The sequence below is a fragment of the Apis cerana genome, linkage group LG15, assembly GCF_029169275.1.
Source record: "Apis cerana isolate GH-2021 linkage group LG15, AcerK_1.0, whole genome shotgun sequence".
Lineage (NCBI taxonomy): Eukaryota > Metazoa > Arthropoda > Insecta > Hymenoptera > Apidae > Apis > Apis cerana.
Window position 1 is genome coordinate 6,092,755 of NC_083866.1, and position 18,809 is coordinate 6,111,563.

The window sequence follows — 18,809 nt, forward strand, 5'->3', positions numbered from 1 at the left end:
AGCCTTAATTAATATATTTTTCATCGAAATTCATTTGCTTAATATATGAATCTTACAAGATAAATATTTATTATAAAATTATACGTAAGAAAAAAAAATATAATTGAATGATTTAAAAAATAATAGAATACAAACAACTTACTAATGCTAAATCTACAATTTAATTTTATTATCATATTTAATAAACATTAATTAATGAATATTATTTTCACTGTTCATCGAATAAAATTTTACAACAATTTAATTTTCTGTTCAAGAAATTTATTTGAAACTCTTTAAATCACAAATACTATCATGCATTTCGGTCCTTTCCGCATAAAGATACATGCTTGTAATACAAAGTAGATAATTGGTTATCGAATCAGGTTGGCAAATTCTACGAAATAAAGAGTAATAATATATAAACGATGAAAGTTCAACATAAAACAGTGCAAAGTGAATAAATATCGATAATTTAATTTAACAATTAGTATCTCATAATTAAAATAGTACACGTGTCACGGTAAAAATATTATCCATCAGCCATTTTGTGAGCTTCCATTTAAATAATATTTACTGTTGTTCATGAGATGTCAGTAAATTAAAAAAAACGAGAATAGTTGAATTCTGCGCATAGACTATTGATACAATGATCTAACGCAGTTTACGTATCTATGCATGTTATGTGAAAGTATTGCACGTGCGTCACATAACATGCTTTAATTACTATTCTGTACTGTTCGACAAATTCCATTTCATCTTACATAAAACTGGTAAAAGTCGAGATTTCGTTCTTTGGTGTTACGCGTCATCATCGAGCAACAGTTTGAAAAGGAGAAATAAGAGTACCGTTAGACACTGTGAACGGATTCAAGGAGTCTGATATTGGCTTTCTCAATTCACTCACGCCACGTGGATAAACGACACGAACGATGAAAATACGTGATAGAAATGCATCTCTCGTTTTGCACACGTAACCTGGATTATTCAAGTTAGAATCAGGTTGCTCGTATTCGAAAAATCGAAAGTGTTATTTTATCTATTAAAATAAAAAACCGTAATATTTTTGAAAAATATGCTTTTAAATCAATTAGAATTGTTAACGACACGAAAGTGTCATTAACGATACAATTATAATAATAATTTAACAAATAATTTTCAAGATTTTGAAAAATGTCGATGAATTTTTTTAATTTTTGAAAAACAAATTTCGATGAAGTATTTGATTCTTATTATCAAATAGTTTGCAATTTATCTTCTATCTGTCGGTATTAAAGATCATATTCAATGTGATTTACTGTGTCAAATATAGTGTTTGAGAGGATCTATTGTATAGTTCGATATACATGATTATTTATTATGATTTATAACATAAAGATTTTGAAAAGAATATATGCTTTTAGAAGTAGGTCAACTATAATATACCCAACAGAAAGTTTTGTAAAATATTACGAAAGTTTGGGAAATTTTTATAACGTTGCTGGATATATAACGAGACTGTACATACGTATGCTCTTTGTGAATTTGATACTCGTACGACTTTTCCTTGTTATACTTCCTCGACTTCACTTGTCACCTCTTTGATTTCATAAGATTAAGCACGCGTATGCGTTGTATCATGAATGAATATGTCATACTGCTTTTTTTTTAAGTTAAATGGAAAATGGTTAAAACATTTTATGTTTTTCCATAGACTCCATAGAAATATATTATGTATTGTCTCCATATTTGCAAAGAATCGAATCTCGAACAGATCAGACATCGATTTCTCGCGCGATTTCTGTATTAAGATTTTATATCGTGCAATTGTGTAATTGTGCAATACAATTTATTTTAAAATATTAACAGTTACCTTTATGATGTTGTCGTTTACAAATCTGCTTATTATACTTCAGCAAATTCTTATGAAAGCTCTTGATTTATGGTGAATAATATAATCGTGTCTATATTTTAGACAAAGATTTTCGTAAATTCTTGATAACACAATTTATACGATATAACGTTGTTTGTACTTTTTGACATGTCTGCGCACAACATATAATTAAAGGATTCGCACAAATAAAAATAAATGTTTCTCGATATGAGGTTACGAACACAGTCACACACTAAATAATAATGTGAAATAATCTTGCATTTCTGTATATAATGAGTGACGAAAATACATTCCAAATCGAATTCGAATGTTTCTTTGTGTTATTGTAGGTTACACAAAGAAAACTATGGATCACTGTGAAATGAGACAAAGGGAATTAAAACGAGATGAAATTATCGCAGTCACAAGGAGGAAGAAGGACGAGGTCGAAATGCACAAATGATGACAACCGAACCGTTTGAACGTCTTTCTTGCACTGAGAGACGAATCCAGTTGAGCAATAATACAGCCACCAGACAACCAGTAGTGTCACGCACTAACACATTCTCTAGGCCAACGTACCTTGCAGGGGTATATGCGCGCGCGTCTTGGCGGTAAATACACTCTCCACCGGTCAACTCATGGGCGCCGGCGCAGTTGGTAGCATTGCTAGAAAAAACGACCCCTTGATCCTTCGTGCCAGATTCCAAAGATCATGTTTTTCTCTATCCCTTCTACAAGTAAGTAACTAGTTGACCGACTTTAAACTATCCATTACTTGTTACTCGATTTGATTGATTTGCATAGGACTTTTAGATTGTGTCTTTTTAACTCAATAATTCCTGATATTTAATTGGACCTATTGATTGATTGAATTGTCATTGCACGCCATTTGGTAAGTGTTTAACCTCATTAATGATGTTTCGCATAATTTGATATTCTCATATTAAACAACGTTATTCGTGCTTGAGATTTCTTTCACAAATTTTATATCTTCTATAAATTTTATAGAATGGTTAAAATCTATAGATAAGAAATCGAAAATCCTTACGAAATTACATATTAATGTTAGCATTTGAAACATTCGTTTTCTTCTTGTTTACGTTTATCTTTTGAAGCTATTTTCAAATTCACGTTCACTGACGCCAATGTGCATCCTTATGATTGCACCATGAAACTTGTATATATGCGTTACAAATGTACATACATGGATTTTGACTTTGTATTTGTTTTTTTCACATATTATATACACGTTTAAAGTAGCTTTCGATTTTACATATCGTTGGGCGGGTATGGGTTTGTATGCGTGTATATACGCACTTTTCGCCATGATATGTCGTAAATCGAAAGTGCGCAGTCTACAGTTGATCGTTAGTGCCGTTATTTTCCGTGTGCAAGGACCTCTTATGCATTGAACTATTGCGCAAAATTTTGCAATTCCAAATTGGTCGCAAAGATATTTACCGCGAAATTATTGCATTGCTTGCGACACTTGTCTCTCTTGGATAATTTGTAAAAAGCTATCGTCATGATACTGTGCAATCGATTACTTCCGATATAAAATATAAACTTTCGCGATCTTTTATCAAAATGTGAAAATGATTCTGCGACAGAATATATGTAGGAATTGAAATAGAAATTTATCTGATTTTTTATTCTTTAATTTTAAAATTATAATATAATATTTATAACGATATATTAAATATAGATGGTGTTAGAATAATAAAAAGTTTTGAAACAGTAATGAAAAGTATTGAAGTAAAGATTTCAAGAAGAGAATCTCGACGAGTCAACTTTTTCTTTGCCCTATATACATAAAAAAGAACTTCGAGATAATTTCATCAGTTGTGAATCATCGAATAATTGTTAGCTATCATTTACGACATGAAATAAGCAATCTCATGCATAATTTTTAACACGTAATACAGATTCCATTTATGTCCAAGTACTATGAAACGATTACAATTTAAATGTGGATGATAATGACATTTTCTGAATTTATTGTGTAAGAATGCATTTGTATTGTGAGGAAATATGCTAATATCATACATAATTAAATTAAATAATTATATTTTTATAAAATTTAAATGAAAGCATAATAATGTTTTCCAATTTTTTTTTAAATTAATATTGCGATTAAATATATCTTATTTATCCAATTAATCTGTTTGCGAAATTACATCACTAGATGAATATGTAAATGCAAAAGTTGCTTCAAACATTAATTAAAGAAATATATATTCTTTTTATATTTACGTAAATTTATTTTTTCTCGTTTAGAATCGTTTTATTATATAAAACACAAAGATAATTTCCAAATAATATTTAAATTTTAATATTTTTTTTATTAAATTAAATTAATATACAAGAATATAAATTTTTCATAAATAAATAGTAATAATAATCTGGTATTGTATTTTTTTGGCTAGAATTTAATTTTTTATCGAGAAACCAGTTATATAAAGAAACAGGTTCGTGACTTCGAGTAAAATATTCTTCGATTTAAAACTGCATAGTTTATCACCGTGAACACTATATAGCATTCAATAAAATTCGAACCATTTCTCGCACTAATTCTTTGTCAGTCATTGTGATATAAGTTTCTTTATTAGTACCAATTTTAACTTTATTTATACCATATGGAATTATCACCTTTTTCTTAGCTGATGCATGAAATTCTTTCGCACCAGATATCATCTTTATTTTCAAAATATTTTCTTTAGTAATACCAGAACCTGGCATCACGATTATTTTGTTTTGAGCTTCTTGAACAAGCTTTTTTATCAATTCTAATCCTTCTTCTGCGGTATCTTTTTGTCCAGAAGTTAGAATTCTCTCGAATTTTAAATCTATTAATATTTTCAAAGATTTTAAGGGATCGTTGACTTCGTCGAAGGCCCGATGGAAGGTTACTGGTAATGATTGAGCAGCGGAAAGTATGTCCTTGCAAGATTCCACGTCGATTTCATTATCTGACGTTAATGCGCCAAAGACGAAACCATTGGCACCGTAATCTTTTAATATTTTTAAATCCTGTAACATGACTTCCATTTCTTCTTTCGTGTATACAAAATTTCCGGAACGTATTCGAAGCATAGCATAAATTGGAATAGATGAAAAACTCTTAATTTTTTGTAAAAAGCCAGGAGTAGGTGTTAAACCACCTTCGGAAAGGGCAGAACAAATTTCGAGCCTCGTTGCACCACCCTCGATTGCATTTTTCGCTGATTCTAAAGAATCTATGCAAATTTCCATCTGAAATATTGAATGTATTGCACAAGAATTTATAGAAAGTGATTTAAATAATGATAATTGAATACTTACTGTCTGTTGAAAAGTGTTGCCAATTTCTCAAAATATATAATAAAGTCACTAGCTGCTTATGTCTAGGGATAAGTGAAGAAGCAATGTTATCACAATGTGACGAATATTTTGTTTCGAAAATGTCACTTTATTATTTATCACTACAGTTAATGTTGAAGTTAGAACAGATATTGTGATTGTGATCAATATTTATTGAATCGAAATAAACGAAAAGGAGCACAATGGATATAAATAAAAAATACACATGGAGAATAGTGATGTGTTAATACGATTACTCTGCCATCTGCAGAAATATACTGAACTATTTGTCAAATTTATAGAAGATAAGTAAGATATCTTATCTCGATGTATGAAATATATTTATTTATAGAATAATTTAATTAATAATTTAATTAATAAAAAGATGATTAAACGGAGACAATATTGGAAGGTATAAATTTGATAATTATATATTTGATTATTAAAATAGCACATTGTTTTGAAACCAATGAATAAAGCAATCAATATTATCATTAAAATTAACATAATTGTTGCTTTAGATATATTTATACAGTAAAATGTTAATTAATATTTCTAATTCAGTATTTTTCTTATATGATTAGTTATTTTGTAGCAATTTATTAATTTATAACAAAAATCTTTTGTACAATAGATATACCTAACCTACTTAATTATTTGCACAAAGAAAGTCAAGCACATGAGATTTTTTTAAATAAGTAATTAAAATATCTGGTTACTAATCTTTTAAGGATCTTCAGTTTTAAATCTCAGAGGAGGATTTCTCGATTTTACATTTGGTATGTTATTTTTAAAATGATTCAGAGGTTAATATTCTTTATTTCTTTTCAATAATTTGCATCTTTTATCGATACTGTTTAATTTAAACATATATATTCGCATGAGTTTGCTTATTTCTTTTCAGAAAAAGGAAATTGTTAAGTAACAATTCCGTTGGTCTGTTTAAAAAAAGGTAAATGAATGGATGACACAATATGTATTATAAAGCGCAATGAAATTCTGTATTATACAACATATATAATAAAATAATACCAAAAGTTATAGAAGTAAAAAATAATAATATTAATATTAATAATAATAATAATAATAATAATAATATTAATATTAATAATAATAATAAATGTAACAAATATTTAAGCGGAATTTATAATAGGGCATTGGCAATAGGGATCTAAAAGTCTAAAAAATAAAATACTTAAAATGACAGAGCAAGGAATAGGGAGGACGTGGAACGTCTTAAAATCCTCGTCGCGAGTTTTGTCGATTAAAATATCAACGCACGATCAGTCGCACAAGTCGAGAGGAGGCTAAAACGATTTATCGATCGATTCGCAAATGGCCTGGCAATCATCTTTGGAAAATTGAAAATATCCACGGATTTTTCTATGCCTGACCAATTCTGGCTTTATTCGACATTACAGCCTTCCGAGGCTTTTACGTTTCATTCTTTCTTTTTCCGTTCTTCTTCTTCGTCTAATTACAACTCGCAAAATCAGAGATCGCCATTCGATACTGCGATCGGCGATGGACTCGTCGGATTGCTCGAGCTGGTCGTCCATTTATTCTTGTGTGGATCCACGCCGAAACCTTCATCGTAATTACCTCGTGTGATGAACAGTTGTTTGAAATGTGGGATGCAGTAGAGTTTACCATTATTTAAGGTGAACGTGTCCATCCTGTTTGGGAAAAAAACGATCGTTTATTTGATTGTTCTATTTATAGATTTTGTATCGGTTGGTGCTGCAGGAAAAGAAAAGAAAAGAGAAAAAAGAGGGGAATATGGTCTGTTACGAGGAAGAAGAAGAAAAAAAACAGAGAGATAAAGTCTCAGGGAAGATTGTAACGTTACCTTAACACGCAATTGCACTGCAGACATCGGAAGCACTGTTTGTGAAATATTTTGTTATTTGTCTCCACCTTTTCTAGGGGGTACACTTTCTTTTCGCAGCTCTCGCACACGTCCGCGCAGCTCGCCTGAATCTCCTGCGTCGATTTTAGATTGGAAGAAAGCAAAATAAGTGAAATAAAAAAGTGCTGGATGAAAAAAAAGTGATGGGTCGATAAGGAGAAGAGATGAATGTGCGTGTGATTATTATTATTATTTTTCTTTTTTTCTTTTTTTCTTTTTTTTTTTTTAGAAAAAATCTTTGAAAGAATTCCAAAGGCCAATTCTCTCTGTTGATGAGATGAAACTGAAAGAACTAATATTGGGGATAATATTGCACTGCTTCTTCTCGTATCTTTCACATTTCCAATTATTCTACCACACAATTCACACCATTCATATATTTTCGTCAGGATGTGCCCTTTTATTTATCGTTTTTAATATGGTCGTAATAAATTGTTACACGTGAAAGGTAAACGGTAAATAACAAGTCATATCATACGTCGCTAAAAATTATACAATCCAAGACGCAACGAAAGTCTACGTGAAAAGTAATCGCAATAGTAGGCCGTGAAATCAAGCGATCGATCGATCAACTAAATTACTCGCATACATAAACATTTAACTCTCGCCGAATTAATAACAAACACGCGAATATGTCTCGTATATGTATGTATGTACGTTTACATTGTCTCGACAATCTTTAAAAAATTATTGCACTGAAAATATTCTCCATCGTCGAGAAGTGGGTGTTTCTTGATCGATTTCACCAACGAAGGAAAAGAAATACCAAGTCGTGTAGAGAACATAGGTGTATGCGCGTGTGTATATATATATATATGTACATACACATACACATTTTCTATCTCGTTCTCTCTATAATTTTTGATTAAAAAAGTCACTAATGCCTCTAAAAATCTCGCACCTCCGTAAAACTTCTCGATTCTCGATACAGAAAAGAAGAGGTCTCGAGAGAGCCCTGAAATTGCAATTCGATTCGACGTTTTTTCAATTCGCCAATTCTCTCCCTCTCTCTCATCCTCTCTTCTTTTCGTTCTCTAGTCCCAATTCTTACGTCGTCTCTACACGTACATATATAAAGAGAGAATGAAAAAAATTTGTCTCGACATCTTCCTTCCATTATCGATTCAAACTCATTTTTCACTCAGAAACAGACGAACGAATATAAATAGCAACAATCTTCGCGATCGAAATCAATTTCAGGGGTTGTTCCCTTCCTCCTTCTGACTCGGGTGCGCTCGTCTAAATAGATCAAAAGGGGGTTCGATATACGTCGTTCTTCTATGATAAACATATAATATCATATCATATTCATTATGTATACGTATATGGATGCTTACTGTGCATCCGCGTTTGGCAATGACGAAAGAATTAAATGTATCCGCCCTCTCTTCTTTTCTTCCTCTTTGAATGCCATTGCGGGAAACCCTAATCCTTTATCGAGATTTCCCATGTGTGTTCGAACATTATACAAAAATTATATAAAATAAATGATAACGTTCGTTCGAGACTCGATATTATTTATTCCCTAGTAAGGAACGATGGTTTTTTTCGTGCGTACAATTCACCGATTCGATTATACACGACAAGGAGGAGTTCGGTAAATGACAATGAGAACCCCTTCGATTCCCTTATATCGCTCTGGAGTATCTCGTTTCTTTGAATCTTCCTCGCCAACTTCTTGGAACTTTCTAGTATTAGTGTACGAACCGCGTTCGATTATCAAACGATTGATTGTACTAAACGTTTTATCGTATAAACTTGTACAAATGTATATATAATATGTAGATCTATCTCTTTGTAAAAAATGGTATTGCGATTTCTTTTTTTTTTTTCTTTTTTTGGGACATGTTGGCGAGAAGATTCGTCCCGGGCAACGATAATCGATTGTTTTTTTCTTTTTTTCTTTTTTTTTTGCTCTCCTTCTCCTTCTCTAATCGCCTCTAAAACGGATCAGACAATCTAGATCTATCGTCCGACGATAATGCTGTAAAAAAGACTCGAAATCGTGTAAAAGCGTTCGAAAAAGCTCGTAAAAGATCCTAAGTACGTCTATTATAGCTTGGACCTTGATTATCGCAAAACTGTGACGCGATCTTAATCAACTCTCGATTTTTCATCTCGAAAATTCATTACGGTATACGCCTACTACTACTTACAGTACAATTCTCTTCTCTAAGCTTTTCGTCTGTCCGTCTTCACTTTTCGCCTTCGACCTTGGCACTCGGAAAAAGGAAAAAAAAGAGAATCGAACTTGATCGAAGAGACGATCTGGTCTCAACGACGCAACGATAGTAGATTCGATCGATAGTCATTCAACTCAATTTGGCACCCTATCGCCTAAGTAATTCCACAATGGTAAAAATTATTTCGTGTACACGTGTATGTGTCTGTGTGTGTGTGTGTTTATGTGTGTGTGTATCGACGCGCGTAACAAACGTGACGTGACAGATGTGACGTATCTCCAATCTCCATTTGGCACGCGACAAGATATAACAATCCCCAAATATCTACTTGCTGCGTCCTCGAGAGGCTCGCTCCATCTCGGTGTTTCCACGATTCAAACGATTCTCGTAAATATCGCGTTGAAATGATAATTACAAACGTCTGTATATAAATTTTTCGAAAATTCGAAAATATTCGGCAGCCAACAACAACACTAAGCGGGGGAGATGATGATTTATCGATTATAGCGAGAGCGTTGAAACGATCGTTGATTCATCGTCGATACGTCGAGCGCTCGATTAAATTGCGAGAGTGCAGAGAGAGAGAGAGAGAGAGAGAGGGGACAGGGATGCTTAAAGTATTGCAACGAGTTTCAATTCCATCGATTGATCCGCTTAATTTGCTCGGCGAGCCTACCGCGGTTTTCGGACGCACATAGTGCTCGACGTATCTCGTTATCTCTCGTTCGTTGACCCTCGCGTTCGGTACAATATGATACAATCTACGCTAGTTTCACTAAAAAGAAACGCTTTTGTTAGAAAAAGACTTCTAAAAAAACGTAAAAACCGCCGGTTGTTCCTCTCCAAGCGCAAGTCTCCAACGAATATAATTGTATATTCGTGTACTCCTCGTTGCGTGTATTTGTGCTTGTGTATTTGTGTGTGTGTGTGTGTGTATCGTGTGCGCATTTGTGCTCGTTCGCTCGTGTCCTCTAATGCGTTCTATTCGCTCCGCTTCGTCGGGCCCTCCTCGGTCCATCTTCTTGGGCCTCTCGTCGATCCTCCACTTCCGGTGCCCCCTTACTGCTCGCGTTCAACAGAGAATAGTTCAATCGCTAGATCACTAAGGGCTGGAGGAAAAGCTGGGCCAACAGAGATTTTTGCAGGCGGCAATCTCAAGATCAAGGAAAAAAAAAAAAAAAAAAAAGAAAAAAAAGTACACGGCACACGTGTTCACATGTCATCACGCTAACTAATAGTCATGCTGTGTGGAGTTTGTTTAGTGTGGTTACCATCATACTTTGAAAGATTACGGTGGTTATCTGGTGGTCTATTTTTCGACGTGTCGAGGTCCAATTTTTCTTTGTTTCCTCTTTTAAGATGGTTTTTGTAAATGGTTTCGCGTTAGTACAGCTACCGATAAACTGAAAATTTTTCGTACGGCTTATCGTACGTTCAAAGAATCAAGTCGAGCATCTTGGAAGAGTGTATTACTTGGGAGGAAAAGCAATCTTTATGCTTGCTCGTTAGAGAGATTATAAAAAGATTCGTTGAACGTACGTGTTGTTACATTTACAACGTATATTCAGTACAAAGATATTCGTCGTAGAGACAAAAACAAAATTGAAATGTCGCAACTAAATATAAAAAGAAAAAAAAAAAAAAAGAGTAATCGCAGAACAGGTGAATCGTGCTTTGATCAAAGGGGGGAACGCACACACTTTACGCATACATTTGTAAGAAAAAAAAAAAAGAAAAATATTATCTATACAAAATTGGGCAGCGGGTTAAACAACGATTATCAAGACACACCATGCTTCACACCAAGAAAAAAAAAAAATAAATGTATAAATAAATCACAACAAGATTACGCAGAGAAGAGATGAATAAATAAATAAATAAATAAAAAAAGTGATATGCAGTGCGACCGTGGTCGATGAAATCGTAATATTTTCGACACACCCAGAAGAGTGAATTGCAAGAAAGGAAAAAAAAATTATTGCAGAGTGTCGGATCAATGAGCCGCTGGTGGAAGGAATGAATGGAGGTGAACGAAGTGGTTCCTCACTAGAAAGAGTACTCACCACGAATCGATTGACTTTGACCTTAGGTGTGCGCGGCGATTCGTTCGTTTGCGAGCCGAGGGACTCGAAACGGGCTCTCAGACTGCTCGCAGACTCTATGCTCAGCTGTTCCCCGGACGAATTTTGCGCGATTTCCATCTCGGCGATGTGCTGATTGCTCGTCGTCGTCTTCCCATCCGTCTCCTCCCAGTGTTCGAATTTCGCGCACAAGGTTTTTGCGCGGGCCGCGTTCTGCGCTTGCTTCAAAAACTCGTCCTCAACCTGAAATACACGTTTCGATAATTTCCACGGACTTCCTTTTACGGAATTGGGTGCTCGTTTCTTGCGTTTCATTGGGATACGAAAGGAGTTAAATCCAATAATTTCGCAATATGACGGGTTCGAAAGGAGTCGGACTGGACCGAAGCACGATTCATTTCGGGGATAAAAACGGAATTTCTAAGGGGATTTTATTAGCAAACCGGTTAAATTATTCCGTCTAAAAGCTACGATTTCACGTTTCGAAGAAGAAGAGAAAAGGAAGAAGCAGAAGGAGAGAAAAAACGTATGGGCGACAAAGAAGAAGAGAAACAGAGAGAAAGATGTTCAAGATAATAATATATTCTCCCGATGGATTTTATGGATGTTTCTATTGTAATTTCACATTGTCCCAGGCATCTTGCGCAGCGACAGGTGTCGTATCATCTGCATATCCGTGTCGCCATCGGCTCACTTGAGCAATCTTCCCGGCAATTTTCATTGTGCATATTCATAACGGCAGGAGGAATCTCGAGGATGCCTCGACTCGATGTTAATAAACGGCACCATTTATTGCGGCCGAGAACAATGAGACGTGTACGTGCGTGTACGTGCGTGTACTCACCTTATCGGAAGCTCGCACGTAGTTAGGATCCCTTTCCTCGCCGCTGTCCTCGCCCTCCGACTCCTCGCCGTCCTCGTCCTCGTCCTCCTCGGAGTCCGACGCGGTCGCCTTCGCGTATTTGTCCTCCGGGGGCGGCGTGAAGCGCTTCAAAGGTTTCGGCCCGTTCGGCAGTTCCTTCTTGCACGCGTTCTCCTCCATTTGCCGGAAGATCGAGAGCATCTTTCTCGCCGTGTCCGTGTGCACCACCTCGTTCACCCTGTCGTCGGCTCTCACCACGTCCGGGTCGCGGTATATCTCGCGCTCAGGGGAGTCCATCTGTCGAGAAACGAGCTTCTCAGAACGTCGTCGTTCTAATTCTTCGAGCTTTCGAAAAACAAAGCTTCGCTCTATGCGCTCCAACACACGGACTCGGACTCTGGACAGGAAATCGGGGGATTGGATAGAAAAGGGGGACGTTGTTTTCCGCGAATCGAGTCGTGAGTCAGCTGGAACGCGCGGCGAACACGCGATGACAATGCACAATCGTCTCTCTACGCGCCTCTCCGCGAGATATTGGCCGGGGCGAGGCGCGCCCCACCGCACGGGGACGTGGAAGAACGTCGGAGGAGAGAAGGAAAGAGAGGAGCTACGAGCGGCTCCGCTCGAAAACAAGCGCGGTTGTTTCGCTTTGGAACGAGATCGGAGATTTATAAGTCGGGGAGAAAGCTAATTAGTTCGAGTTGCCCGCGAACAATCTTTATTAATCGCGTTTTCCCCGCCGCTTTATTTCGAAAAAAGAGACCGAGAGTATCGAGAAGCGGCCGATTTATCTCACCTTTCGCTCCGTCCGTTTATCATCGCGGCACGCGAGAGATAACGACGGGACGAATTATTAACGACATTTTTATCGGCTACGCAGGAAGAATTCGATTAAACGGAAGAGGTGTACGAAACTTTTTCTTTTTTTTTTAAAACGGTCTAAGATTCTCGATTGACCGCGATGGAAGCGATTCGAAGGAAGGAAGAAAGAAAGTTTTTCTTTCGGAATCCGATCGATCGGTTCTCGTCGAAAAGAAAGCGTTATACATATGCGTTTGCACGTACTGTCGAAGTGTATCGACATCCTTGTACCGTTACTTTGAAGAAGCGGTTGCGAGAAAGCGGCCAATTTTCTACACCGATTGCTACATTTTTTTCCCCCGATATTCCACGCTATCGGTCACACAACACTGGCAATTCGACCACTCGCCTTACCTCGAATCGCGACCCGATTTTTTATTCCCAAGATTTTCCGAGGAAAAGAACGTTTTTCTCGGTCACAAGCTTGGTCTCACTTCTCCTCTTTTCTGATCGAAATTTCGTCGATGGGAAGGAAGATTCGTTGGACGATCTACTCTACGCGACGAGATATCGAATCGCACGTACACGGATGTTCTTCACTTTCTTACGATGGCCTTGGACCTCGACGAGCACAACGCTGGATGTTGTGAAAAAATGAGGCGTGTAAAAAGCGAGTTTAACGGAGGCGGATCACGAGCGTCGTTCGGCCACCACGATCCGGACGAGAATAATTTCAACGGTTCGTCGTACATAACGCGATTATCCTACTCACTTTTTCGATCTTCGTTGGCCTTGGATCGCAGCACGATGGTTGGAAAAACGTTGAGGCGAGGGGAGGCAAACTTGGGAGGAAAGAAAAAGAAAAAGAAAAAGAAAAAAGTGGGAAATCGAGCGATGAGGCGAGGAAGGAGAGAGAGAGAGGGAGAGAAAGAGAGAAAGAAGGAGAGAGAGAGAGAGACGCGCACGAGGGAGCCTTTTGTTTCGTTGGCCCCGGCAAACACCGAACTGGCAGCGGCGTGTCGGCGGTTGCTATGCCGTTCACACGAGGAGGACGCACGGCTCTTACTGTGTTCCCCCTTCGTGAGTTACTGGGAGGGCCACACGGTGGTGTGTGCTCGCCTCTGCGCCGTCCTCTCTTCTCCTCTCTTCACGAATGGAAGGATGTAGGAATACTAACGGTAAAAGTATGGCTGCTGACCACTCGAGGGGGTTCAAGGACAGCGGTTGAATCGAGCGCCGCGCGGCTCTTCGCGGCCTACGATCGACCAGCTTTCACGGGCCTTCCTTCGCCGTGCTCCCCTTTATCCGGCAACCGATCGTTAATCCTCTCGATTAACGAACTATGGACGATCGAGGAAAGTGGAATATTTCCTTCTCCCGGCGATTGCGTTTCGGATAATTCTTATCTTTCTTTTTCTTTTCCTTTCTCTTTTTTCTAATACATGGATGATTGATGGAGCGAATTCGACTCGATTAAATTGTCGGATAAGTTGGTTCATGCAACAGGGATTTCGTGCAAAAGAGGGATCCATGCGACGAAGCTGTTGCACGAGCAAACAAATGTTATGTCTGCTGCGCGAAGGGGACGTGAGGTTAGTCTGCGAGTAAAAGAAGGGGGGAGGGAAGAAAACCAGCACGCTTTGGTTAGAAAATATCAATACGAGGGGATGAATTTCAGTCAAAGGACATGGTCAATCGATGCGCACTCGAGAAAAATCCTCGAACCTTGACTTGACCGTCGCGCGGAGGGGTAATTCGGAACTGCTTCCGCTGTTTCTCCGGCTCCTTGTACGACTCGAAAAATTTGAACTTATTCGAAATGTCCGAGGTCTCGACCTGAACCTCCTCGGTGGTGTCCGAGCTTCGCACCACGTCGTCTGAGACTTGCCGTCCCATGAATGCCTTCGTCCCAGACCATTTCAAACGATTAATTCAATCGGCCACGAAATTCGCGCGTCTCTCGATTCGATTAACCCTCAATGGGCGCTGGCCCCCTCATCTCTTGGCTCGAGTCAATTTTTAAATGCTTCTACCGAGGTTAATTTATCGCCGTGCCCCACCAAAGATTAATCGAAACGTTTTCTACAACGATTATCCACTAATATGATATTCTGATATAATGCTGACAAACGTCCTGCAAAGGTTAATCGTCGACCTTATTCTCCCATCCATCTCTGTCCACCATCTTTTATCCATCTTTCTCGAAGCGCGTCCCCTTTCGCCAAGATTAAGCCTTTCGAGACGTGTTTTTAAAACCAGAGATCATCGAATATTAATTATCCCATAAGAGGAGAAGAAAGATGGATCGAATGGAAGCTGAGTAAAAATATAGACGGAAGAAAAGAAAAGAAGAGAAAACTTACGTCTCTGGCGCGTCGCGATTGTTCGGCCGGTGTCTTGGGGTTCACAGGAGTCACAGGTCTTCCAGTTTTGGCGGCGGTCGCGTCCAGTTCGAGGAAAAGCGACCGAGACTTCCTGCTGATCCCTGCGCACAATCGTCGGATCGATCGGATTATATTTTCGAAAGTATCGATCTAAGCGAGCAAATACAACAAAGCGAAGGAGGCCGGCCTAGAGCCGGCTCCACTTATAACCTACAGCTACAACATCTATCTTAAGAGCCGCCGCTCTCTGAGTAACCACGATCACTGGTTGGCGCACATGGTAGCAAATTGAGCGGCGGCCGCTGCCAGTTTTCGACCAACGATCCAACGCGGCTAATTACATTTAACGGGTTCTAAATATATATACATATATATATATATGTGCGTGTATATGTATACGTTGCTCGTAACCGGGATGTAAAATGCACCTGCTGCGATCACTTCCTCGTCAGCCTTCTCCGGTTTCGGTTTGCTGTCGGTCTCGTCGTCGGACGCGGCTATGGGCTCGCCACGTTCGAATCTCTCTTTGATGGAACGAGCGTGGGTCGAGTGTTGGATCTCCTCCGCCGCATTGATCTTCGTCACGCGCTCGCTTCCGGCTACCGCTTGCTGATACATCTCCTTCATTTTACCCTGCTTGCCCTGCAACCGAGAAAGAGAGAGAGAGAGGAAAAGAGTGATCTCCTCCAGCCTTAGTTCAGTTGTAGTTATAGAAGCGAAAACGTTTTCTTTGATCTTCGATTCGAGAGAGAGAGAGGGGGGGAGATCCGTCCATCCTCGTTCGAGGATGATGCGATAAGTCCGAGGGTAGAGTAGGAAAGTATTGGGTCGTAATAATAATAATAATAATGTTGGCTGTTCTCTGCCCGATTACAAAAGATCGCTTTATTATCCGCCAATTTTTATTATTTCATTTATTACGCGCAGCAGGCTAGGCTTTTATCTTTCCGATACTCGGCTCAAACGTATCTTTTGTGCGAGGGAAAAGAAAGAAAAAAATGTGTTGTTCTTTTAAATGTTGCTGCTTGTTGGTATAAGAAGATGATATGCGATCGGTTTCTTATTTAACTCGTTACGAAACAATATTTCTTTTTTTTATAACTTCCAAACTATCTTTAACGTTTAAACAACTTTTTCTTTGGAAACACTTTAAAAACACAGATTATTGATTGAAAAAAAAGTGAATTTCTCCAACTTATTAATATTTTTTTCTTTTTGGACCGATCCATCAGACGGACGATACTTCGTACATTTTTCTTCTTAAAATACCGGACCCACAAAGGTTCACCGATCAAATCGATCGACGCGATCGTACTCCATCCTCCGCTGCCTCGTTAAACCGCGTTCTCCGCGAGGAGAGAAGCGCGCTACATTTTCCTTCGCTCCAACTTTTTCCGCGTGCGCGATGCCATTACCCCGGACTACTTCGCCAACGATTTAGAAACGTTGGAAAAAGGATTCGAGAAAAGGGAAAAATGACGAGGTCGAAAACGAGCGCGATATTACCATGAACAGTCTCGAACGAATTCCGGCTATCTCCTCCTTCCTGGCCTCCCGTTGAACCTCCCGTCTCCCCTGCTGGCTGGTCGTCTCCCAACGATTCTTTATGTCGTCCATTTTCGTGAAGCTGATCGGTCGCTCGCGGGTCGCGCGTTTCGCCTTCACGATCTCGCTGTCCACCTCTGTAAACGGAGAACAGATCGTGATGAACTTACGTATTCGTCTCATATTTGGCGAACGAGAAAAGGGGATACTTGTTATTTACGTAGTAGTTTTGCAACGAAAACTGGAGAGTTTTAAATACAAGATCTTAAGATAGAAGAATGGTAAATTATTGTATCAGGAGATGCGATGAGAGTAGCTTTAAATCGTTCCATCGACGAGTGTAAAGAGAAAGAGTTGCTGATCGTGGAAAAGGGGCGCGCAAAAATACGCGGAAATCTCGATTCGAATTAAATGTCTGTCCTCACCCTCCGCCTCCTCCGCCTCTTCCTCCTCCTCGCTCTCGCTCGACTCTTCGTAAGGGATCCCATTCAACGACTCGTCCGCAACTCCGATATCCATGCCTTTCGCCTGGAATCTGGACAAAAAGATGTGCAAAGTAGTGGCGAACATTGGCTAGAATTTCTGATTGCTTGGCACGCGGACAACGCCGGCGCATTATTCCTCCTCTCTCGCTCTTTCTCCACTCTCTGCGATGAGAAATCGCTGATCGGAATGGACACCGGCGACGTTCGCAAATTCATCGTTGTCAACGCCCTGCCTTTTCCTGTACTTCGCTTTCGATCCTCGCTTGCAAATTTTTCAGCCGCCGACCCGATCCTTCCTCTCGTCATCGTTTCTCGCGTTTCGAATTACGATCCTCGCTTTAATAATCGTAACTTTATGCTTCGTCTCGATTCGTTTCGCCTTCCTCGCGTAAATCGATACGAAATCCGCCTTCCTCCAACGCATGTCGCCCCAACGACTCGACAAATTCTCGAAATAAAGAAACGATATTTCGATCACGGATAAAGCGGCTTTATTACGAGCTGTCTCCCCATAGAATAACAATAACAACGGAGAACAGTGTGCATTCATCTCGATCGTAACGCGGACGGATTAATCAGCGTTCGAGGAAAAACGCTGGCGGACCGAGAGCGACGCAGCCACAGAGTCCTCGTTGTGTCCATCGTCGTGGAAACGAATCTGTGTCACGGCTCGAGAACCTCGTCTCCTCGACCCACGTTCGTGTATGGCCGTTGGAAACGAGAGAGGGAAGAGAGGGAGGGCACGAAAGGGAAGGAATCGGCCAAGCGTTTGGATACGTGAATCGAATGGACGAGCTTACTTGGCGAGTTTGCTCAAGATGCTCGGGGACCTCTTCACGGCGATCTGCGACGGCGACCTTTCGATCTCGTTAGTCTCGGCGCCGGCCTTCTCGAACACTTGGAACCGGGACTTCACGTTCAGGCTCGACAACTCCTCGAGGCCCAGGTCCGGTTTGTCTGAGGCTGCGAATGGATATTAAACAAAAGTTTAAAACGCTTCGTCGAACACGGGTGTCTCGATTATGTACACGCTTAGGTCGTAGATTCGATGGCACACCGGTTGCCGATACGCATGATTTTCTAATGGCGACTCTGGTTGCTGCGATGAATGCGGTCAGGAGTCTAGCCAAGCCGTGATAAAATCGTTCAGTATCGCTCTAAAGAGGTTTAACTGCTTCGAGTTAGTCGAGTTTTTGGCTAAGGTGTTAACGTTGATTCGTGCTACGTATTTTTCGGCGTATCGAAAATTATCATCGCGTCTCCCCAAGATATTTCTCAAGGGGTGTGATATTCGTGTATCAATTTTCGCGTCAGAATGTCGACGTTCCAAAACTGCCACGAATGTTAATCAACACCTTGTACAATAATGAATCGAAGTCTCGACAA

The 18,809-nt window shown here is 39.1% G+C and overlaps 3 protein-coding genes and 1 long non-coding RNA gene across 36 annotated transcripts in view; 1 reads left to right on the forward strand and 3 right to left on the reverse strand.

Moving 5' to 3' along the window:
• The window catches only part of LOC107996287 (ABC transporter G family member 20), a 35,231-nt gene extending 32,847 nt beyond the window's left edge, over window positions 1–2,384 (reverse strand). Inside the window, exon 1 of the mRNA XM_017054253.3 lies at window positions 1,832–2,384. The gene's annotated coding sequence lies outside the window, so the exon portion shown is untranslated. The remainder of the gene's footprint in view (window positions 1–1,831) is intronic.
• A 1,500-nt stretch (window positions 2,385–3,884) lies between these two features.
• LOC107996282 (copper homeostasis protein cutC homolog) lies at window positions 3,885–5,296 on the reverse strand. The gene is made up of 2 exons (XM_017054247.3): window positions 5,156–5,296; window positions 3,885–5,086 (listed from the first exon to the last, which is right to left on the reverse strand). Exon 2 carries the CDS (start codon window positions 5,084–5,086, stop codon window positions 4,364–4,366), a length of 723 nt encoding a protein of 240 aa, XP_016909736.1. The 5' UTR covers window positions 5,156–5,296; the 3' UTR covers window positions 3,885–4,363.
• Window positions 5,297–5,444: 148 nt separating this feature from the next.
• On the forward strand, window positions 5,445–9,289 carry LOC114577332 (uncharacterized). Its single transcript, XR_003697325.2, has 2 exons — window positions 5,445–5,585; window positions 5,808–9,289. It is a non-coding gene; the product is annotated as an uncharacterized LOC114577332 (long non-coding RNA).
• The window catches only part of LOC107996281 (xin actin-binding repeat-containing protein 2), a 61,343-nt gene continuing 48,684 nt past the window's right edge, over window positions 6,151–18,809 (reverse strand). For 19 of the 33 annotated variants that reach the window (XM_062085790.1, XM_062085791.1, XM_062085774.1 and 16 more), the window contains 10 exons: window positions 18,224–18,386; window positions 17,364–17,473; window positions 16,900–17,075; window positions 15,822–16,035; window positions 15,373–15,494; window positions 14,735–14,911; window positions 12,191–12,505; window positions 11,329–11,589; window positions 7,023–7,156; window positions 6,151–6,849 (listed from right to left, as the gene is read on the reverse strand). In XM_062085790.1, the coding sequence (XP_061941774.1) occupies window positions 6,666–6,849; window positions 7,023–7,156; window positions 11,329–11,589; window positions 12,191–12,505; window positions 14,735–14,911; window positions 15,373–15,494; window positions 15,822–16,035; window positions 16,900–17,075; window positions 17,364–17,473; window positions 18,224–18,386 (1,856 nt within the window). In that variant the 3' untranslated portion in view covers window positions 6,151–6,665. Of the gene's footprint in view, window positions 6,850–7,022; window positions 7,157–7,461; window positions 10,328–11,328; window positions 11,590–12,190; window positions 12,506–14,734; window positions 14,912–15,372; window positions 15,495–15,821; window positions 16,036–16,899; window positions 17,076–17,363; window positions 17,474–18,223; window positions 18,387–18,809 lie in introns of those variants that run through there. The other 14 variants (XM_062085802.1, XM_062085800.1, XM_062085797.1 and 11 more) reach the window with 5 other exon arrangements.

Coding starts and splice junctions, on each gene's coding strand:
- LOC107996282 (XM_017054247.3), bottom strand. CDS start 5,086: ATGGAAATTTGCATAGATTCTTTAGAATCAGCGAAAAATGCAATCGAG.